We start from the raw sequence: 8,168 nt of genomic DNA, 5'->3' as shown, positions 1-8,168 counted from the left end.
AGTATAGCAGGGATTGTGGGGCTGGTGCGGGATCGGGCAGTGTTTCGTTCTGCTGTGCATGGGGTCGCTATGAGTCGGAAACGACTCGGCACTTAATAACAACAACAACAACCCTTCAAAACCCAGGCAGGACGCAAGAATGGTAAACAATTAAAGAAAAACAGAATGATTGCTAGGAATAACAAAAGGATATAAAGAGAATTCTGGCTACAAGTAAGTTATAGAAATAGAAAGAAAACTGGTAGAGTCCCTGAAAAGCCAGTCATTGAGAAGACAGATCAAGGATTTAATGAGAAGTTAAGTTTTTCCATATATTAGGTTAGATTACAATAAACCCTACTGAAACAAAATCAGCCATCACAGGTTGTATTACTACTTCCACTCACAACCTAAAAAACTAAGCGGGAGTACTGCTGCAAAAGAGTATTTTGTATAAAGGCTTTAAAACTATGATCACCCAATTACTCACGGATGCTATAAATTAGTATCTAGATACTGGATGACAGAACTACATATCAGCCGTACTTTTCTTGACCAAAAAAAGAAAATAGCAACAAATTCTAGAGTTCACTAAAATTTAAAAGCTTAGTACATGCCAGTCTTCTACTGCTGATGCCACGCACATTTCAAATCATATCGAGGTCCCTATTTTTCTCACACATTTACTCATTCAACAACTATTTACTGATCATTTGTTTTGTGCAAGAACTGTGCTATTCAGTTCTTCTCACTCCCTCTGAGAAAACAGAAGCAAAAATATTAGAGAAATAAATAGATATAGTAATAACTGAATACCCTGTATGCTATGTACAAGGATTTTCCTATCATTTGTTATTGGAAAAACAAACCAATATAAAGAAAGAAATATAGAAAGTAAAAAAGCGATGTAATACCACTGAATCAACAGAAAACACGTCAAGTCAGTTTATTTTTATTTCCTATTATCAGAGCAAACTTCTTGATGTAAAAAGCATAATAAAATTCTGCAAACTATATATATGATAGTTGCCTTAGCACACACAGACATAACTACAATCCATGATATTCAAGTTCTCAAGGGCTACAGCACAAGTGTAGAACTAATGATTGAACTTTGGGCCACACTGCTTAAATTTGCTCCTTGGAAAAAGGAAGTTTTTTCTAGCTAACTAATTTCTTGTCTGAGAATGGGTTTCCAGACAGGTTGACTTAAATCTTTAAGATGTACATGGGCATTTAAAAGAAAACAAAAACACTGCCCACTGCCATTAAGTCACTTTAGACTCACAGCAACCCTATAGAAGCATACTCTCTACCTTCCTTAAGTCCACATAGGTAGAAGTTAGTATTTAAATTTTCACTTTTAGTATAGTCCTATTTAAATATATTAATATATTGGAGGAAATTTCCTATATGAGTTTAAAATATTTCATAAGACAGCTTCTGTTTAAATCCTGAAAGAAATTTAAACATCAGAAAGTCAATCATAAAAGGAATATTGGAATTTGAATGGCAAAAAGTACTTTCATACACAGGTAAGAAGAACACATTTTGTGATCTCAAAAATAAAGGTAAATCAGTGCCACCTTTATTTATTTTTTTTTATTTTACCATCATTTCTAATCATATACAATACTGTCTTGCTATAATGGAGCTAATAAAATTAAACTACTGAACAGCTACATGAAGTATTTATGAATCACAACTATTTTACAGTTGTTATGTTTTAATAAATTCCCTCTATCATTCAGAACCATCTTTCAAGGAAAGACCAAAAAGGTAAAGGGGGAAATATAAATAATATCCTCCCAGATGCCTAACACAATAAACAGAAATACATTCTTAAAGATCATGTAATTTATCCATCATGATTTCAGAGACATGAAGTGTGGTAGGCAGAATGCCCCTCTAAAAGATGTGCACACCCCTGTCCCTGGGAACCTGAGAATTTGTTACATTATATGGCAAAAGGGACTCTGCAGATGTGATTAAGGTTAAGGATCTTGAAATAAAGATATTTTCCTGGATTATCTAGGTGAGGCCAATCTAATCATGAGTTCTTAAAAGTACAAAAGAAAGGCGGAAGGGAAAGTCAGAGATAGGCAGCACGAGAAGGATTCGATGCCCTGTTGCTGATTCTGAGATGTAAGGGATTATGCTCAAGGACCACAGAGATGTCTCAAGAAGCTAAGGAAAATCTCTGAATAACAGCAAAGAAAGAGAGGGAAACTTAACAGCATGGAACAGAATTCTGCCAACACCAGAATGAGCCAGAAAATTGACCTTCCTTTAGAGCCTCCAAAAAGGAACACAGCCCTGCTGACATCTTGATTTTAGCCTAGTGGGAACTGTGTCAGACTTCTAACTTACAGAACTATAGATAGTAACTTTGCATTGTTTTAAGCCACTAAGTTTGTGGTGAGCTGATACTGTAGCATTAGGAAACTAATTTAGTGTTCCAGTATTCAGTTAAGAAGATTTAAAGTTCAACCATGAATATTTTATTTTTCCTAATAAAATCATCTTCATTTTATCTTTGGTCTATTCACCTGAATTACCAACTGTGTGATAAGAGTCAAAGACTAACTCATAATGTAATCTTTCTTTGAGAATACTTCTGCAAATGTACTGATACAAAACCCAGAGATCTAAAAGTTTCCAGTAGGTAGTGAAACAATGAAATTAATTTATTTAGTTTTAAAAGTAGAGATTTTTACTGGCCTTGAGCCTTGTACTCATAAAAAATTATCTGTATGAATATTCAAAGTTACCACAGTTAATCTAAAGCACAGATGAGAACTTTAAGGGGCAGACAATCTAAATTAATGGTGATAAAACAAATGGCTAGAGACAGCGAGAATGGTGGCAGTGCCACACTGTGAAGTGTGTAACCACTGCTATTAAATAGCACATGTAGAAACTGTGAACATTATGTAAGTTTGGTTGCCACCAAAAATTAATAAAATAAAGTAGAGATTCTTACCCAAGTATTCTGGGCATTTTAGGCAGAACTCTTTCAAAAAGGCATGTGCTTTCAAATCAAATGTTCTAAACTCAATTTGTGTCCCCAGTCCTAAGATACCAAATTCTACCACAGGTAGTTCACAATCTCCAACAAGGTGATAAAACTGAATCAAAACCTAGAAAAGAAGGAAAAGAGAAATGACCACTACATAAAACAAAGTGTTGTTTATGTAGACAGCAGTCATATGTGGACATATGAGGCATACATATGATAGAAATTCATACATTATGAATTTAAAATTTGGAAGAGATTTTGTATGCAAACACACATATACACATAACATACATATTATATAATCATTTTTAACAAATATATATTAAATATGCACGATGTGATCTAAACACTTAATTCTTGAATAAGAAAGTTAATCTTCAAAAACAAGAAAGGAAAGAAAGCACACAGTAACATCTAGATTTAGGTTAGTAAAAGTGAAAACAACAGTGCCTCTTAGCAATGAGATACAACTAGTCTATCAATAGTAGAAATGGCAAACTACTGAAATGTCACATTAATTCCATGGTACATACCTCTGGTACTTCAAATCTTATTTTACACTGGGTCATATTTTTGGAACTATCCTGTATTTGAAGATTTTTGTGGTTAAAACATTTAACTCCAGTCAGCGGTTGAAGGGGCTCTTCCAAAGGACTACATGGTGCATCAAAAAATTCCTCCTCTGAGTCTAAATTTCATAGAATATGTTTAAGTCAATAATCAAAATAACTGGTTTAATTACAAAATTTCAAAAATTTTTCCAAGACCAAGATAAACAATTAAACACTAAGGGTCTATTTCAAACAAATGGAAAGGAAAGATGAGAATTAAATAGAGAAGAATATTTTACTCTCTTTGAACAAATAACATTATTCATGACAGAAAAAAAAAGTATGGAAACATAAAATGTAATCTTTAGCATAATGAACACAATCTTTTAAAGTCAGTATTCTATCTATAAACCAATTTTTAAAATTTTACAGCAAGTAACAGGGCCAATGATATCTATATAGAACATGGATACTCAGAGGAACGTACAATATGCTTACTCTACCTAGATAGTACATAACAGGACTTAGTAGTAAACTCTGCAATTCTAGAAGCAGAAGGCAAGCCCCAAGGTTTCTAGAAACACATTTCTAGAATTTGATATTAAATTTTGATACATAACATAGCAAAAAGGACTAAAAACTAGAAAAGCATCTCATTTAGGAAAGCTATGAAAGAGATTACTAAAGGACACTAAAATGATTTGAAATATATCACTAGTAACATAAAGTTGAAGTTAAAGCAGATGACCTCACAAGCAAAATCTCCTCCCTTGCCTTCCCAGTCATCACACACAAAGGAAAATACCCTCTAGATCAACATGGCAATCTCTGTTTTATAACATTTAGCAATTTTAAGTCTTCAGAATTTAGAAAGACATTTATTTTTATTACTAATTTTGGCCAATAAAAAGAAGATATTTGATATACAAATATTTACAAGTTTTCATGTGTGAAATGTCCTTTACTAACAAAAAACATTAAGTAAAAAAAAAAGAAAATGTTTTACTACACCAAAATTCTCCAAATAACTAAAATACATTATAAATTAGACGTCTATGAAATTTCATGAAGTCTCTTAGAGCAGGACAAAGATAATTAATTTACCAGTGGTCCTTGTGTTCCAAAAAAAAATCTATCCCATTGCAAAGGCAATTTTGAGGAAAATCCAAATTGTATTGTTGTAAAAATTTTCTTGAAAATATACAAATGTCTGCTATTGCCTCCAAAAATCAACAACAAACTCACTGTCATCAAGCTGATTTGATTCAAAGTGCCTAGATTTTTTAATATGGCCATTTCAATAAAATATGTCGCAAAATGAAAATTATTTTAACAACAAATTTCTAAACAGTGAAATTTCCCTAAACAATTTCATTTTACCATCTTCCATAATGGATGGAAGTTCTAAGACAGGGAACATTTTCTGTGAAATCTGTGATGCTCCCAAAGAAGTGGATCCTTGAATCTAGAAGAAAAATAATTCACTACCAGTTAGCACAAAGACCCCTATTCAATGTTCTAAGACAATTTTGACAAAACAGACAACATAAAAAATAAATTATGAAATACAGATTTAAAGAAGGGGCAGTTTGAATCTAAATACTATACATAGTTGCTTTTGTTAGTCACCATGGAGTTGATTCTGACTCATAGTGATCACATGTGTGAAGAATAGACTGCTTCATATAGTTTTCAAAGCTATGACCTTTCAGAACCAGATAGATCATCAGACTGATCTTTTGAGGTGCCACTAGGTAGATTCAAACTGCCAAGCTTTTGGCTGATAGTGAAGTGCGTAACGGTTTGCACTACCCACAGACTACTACTTTACATAAGTTGTAGAGCTGTTATAATAATATCTTGATGAAAGGCTCTTAGTAGGAAGAAATCCTAGATATATTTTAACTCATTCTCTTTCTAAATAAGAAAAGCACCTCCGGGGCATCCTTGACAAACTGCCATAAGCCATAACATTTAAAGCTTCTATTCTACAGTTGGGGAGCTGAGCTGGCAGTTTTCCTTTCAATTTTTTAAAAGATATTTCAATAAATTTACTTTTTTACTATCCTTGGAAATATAACATACAAAAACATAATAATAATAATAATAATAATAGATCCTACTGTTATTATTTCTATTATTATTATTATTGTTATTGTTATTGTTATTGTTATAGAATACATCCACCCAGGCCAATAAAAAAACATTACCAATACCCTGGCCCAGAAGCACCTTATATTATGCTTCTCTTGATCATACTCCCTAAACTTAACCATGCCCTTTTTTTTTTTTTTTGTATTTTATTTTCTTTGAATGATAACCGAAATTCACCATGTACTTCTGCCAGTTTCTAATGTGCAGAAAAGGGAATAATATGTATGTATTCCCTTGCAAACAACGTATCTTTAAAATTTATCCACGTGGATACTTTTATTCATTTTCATTATCTATTGTATTCAATTTATCAGCCACTACTTACATATCCACTACACTGCTGATGAATACTTGTATTGTTTCCAGATTTCTACTCTTACACACAGTGCCACAACAATCATTCTTGAGTATGCCTTCTGGTGCTCATGTACAAAACCCGTTCTGGTATATGTACATGTGTATGTGTATGTGTATGTATGTGTATGTGTGATATATACACACACACACACACATACATACATATGTTGTTGTTATGTTGTTGTTGTTATTTGCCATCGAGTCGGCCCCGACTCATAGCGACCCCTCCTTGGGTTTCCGAGGCAGTATCACTACGGAAGTAGGATTGCCCAACCTTCCTTCCGAGGAGTGGCTGGTGGATTTGAACCGCCAGCCTTCTGGTTAGCAGTCAAATGCCTTAGGCACTATGCTACCAGAGCTCCTATACATACATATATATATACCAAAAATATGGAACTGCATAGTGCATTTTCACTAAGCACTATCAAATTGTTTTCACAAGTAGATGCAATACTTTATACCAACATCAGCAGTAGATTAGAGTTAATATGGCTCCACATCATTACTAATGCTTAGAGTTTTCAGAGATTTTGAATTTTCCCAATATCACTGGCAACTGGAACCTAGTTTGAATTAGTATTTCACCAATTCCTAACTGGTACACTCATCTGATACATCCATGGGCTATCTGCAATTGCCATTTTGTAAAATCCTGCTCATTTGGGTGAGCAGACCAAACCAAAACCAAACTCACTGCTGTCTCACGTCGTTTCCAACTCCAAGTGATGCCTCTGGATTTCTGAGGCAGTATCGCTATGGGAGTAGATTGCCCCATCTTCCTTCCAAGAACCACCAGCCTTCTGGTTAGCAGTCAAATGTCTTAGGCACTATGCCACCACATTTTTTTTTTTCCCCCTGAAGTACAGCATACTTCAGAAGAGTACATAAACTGTAACAGTCAAAACATTTTCAAAAAGTGAACAAACCCATGCACTCGCCATTCAGATAGTGTATAACACACTATCAGAAATTCAGAAACTTCCTTCATGCTCCTCTCAATCATTATGCATTACCCAAAAAAAGTTAAGTACTCTTCTGACTGGATTTCAATTGTTAATTATTTGAAATTTTTACATCTAAGTTCATAAAAGAAATTGTTCTTTTATATTTTTCTTTATGTTTGTTGGGTTTTAGAATGTAGGTTTTGTTAGTTCGGGAAATGAGTTGACAACTATGGTCCCCTTTTCCTAGAGGTTTTGTGGCAAGTTCCCCAACCATGCTGTTGCATGTATCATTAGTCTGTTATTGTTTCTGAGTAGTGTCCCATTGCATGGATACACAGTCAGCTATCTATAGCTATGGGTCCCATATATGTGATTAAACTAAAAGCAGACTGAAAACATTGCAAAAAACCAAACCAAGTTCAATACAAGGGTCATTTCTGACTCATAACGACCCCCACTGGGTTTCTGAGGCTGTAAATCTTTACAGAGGTAGATCACCCCATCTTCCCTCCTCGGAATGGCTGGCAGGTTTGAACCACTGACCTTCCAGTTAGCAGTCAAGTGCCTTATCCACTATGCCACCAGAGCTTCTTAATATTAAGGGGAGCAATTAAGTGCTCAAAGCAATCCCTTAACAACTAAGAGAGAAGTATAGTGCTATTTACATTGCATTAGGTATTGTAAGAAATCTAGAAATAGTGTATGTGATAGTTGGAGCTGTGTGTCAACTTGGCTGGACCACAATTCTGTGTGGTTTAAGCTGTTGTGATGTGGTTATTACCATGATGGGATCAGATGATTATGTTTTGAGCAGGCAATCTGTTGAAAGGGAGTTTCCCTAGGGGCGTGGGCTGCTTCCCGTATATCCAAGGACATCCTGGGAAGAGAGACATTCTTCTGTGGATCGGGATTCTGTTGTGCTGTCTACAATTGTCTGTGAGTGAACAGTCCACCATTCAGCCTGGAAATCTTGGATTTGTCATTCATTGGAGTCAACAGCTGGTGTACTGCCTAACAGCCTTGAGCTCCTCAGCCCCTGCGGTTGCAAGAGTTGGGAAAAGCCTCCAGCTTGATGTGGAAAAGCCTCCAGCTTGACGTTTGATCCAGGAACTTTGGACTTGCCAGCTTCTATAAGTGTGTGAGCCATTTCCCCAAGATAAATTT

The 8,168-nt window shown here is 34.8% G+C and overlaps 1 protein-coding gene across 1 annotated transcript in view; it reads right to left on the bottom strand.

The window, feature by feature from the left end:
• Nucleotides 1-8,168, bottom strand: part of VPS13A (vacuolar protein sorting 13 homolog A) — a 266,157-nt gene that overhangs the window by 161,040 nt on the left and 96,949 nt on the right. Inside the window, exons 24-26 of the mRNA XM_042780717.1 lie at nucleotides 4,930-5,014; nucleotides 3,532-3,686; nucleotides 2,963-3,119 (exon numbers count right to left, since the gene is read on the bottom strand). Coding sequence (XP_042636651.1) covers nucleotides 2,963-3,119; nucleotides 3,532-3,686; nucleotides 4,930-5,014 — 397 coding nt within the window. The remainder of the gene's footprint in view (nucleotides 1-2,962; nucleotides 3,120-3,531; nucleotides 3,687-4,929; nucleotides 5,015-8,168) is intronic.

The sequence above is a fragment of the Orycteropus afer genome, unplaced genomic scaffold (assembly GCF_000298275.1).
Source record: "Orycteropus afer afer isolate SDZICR_OR568_19922 unplaced genomic scaffold, OryAfe1.0 scaffold00005, whole genome shotgun sequence".
NCBI classification, from domain to species: Eukaryota; Metazoa; Chordata; class Mammalia; order Tubulidentata; family Orycteropodidae; genus Orycteropus; species Orycteropus afer.
Note: the sequence above shows the minus strand (reverse complement) of the source record. Positions and strands in the feature narration are given on the sequence as shown.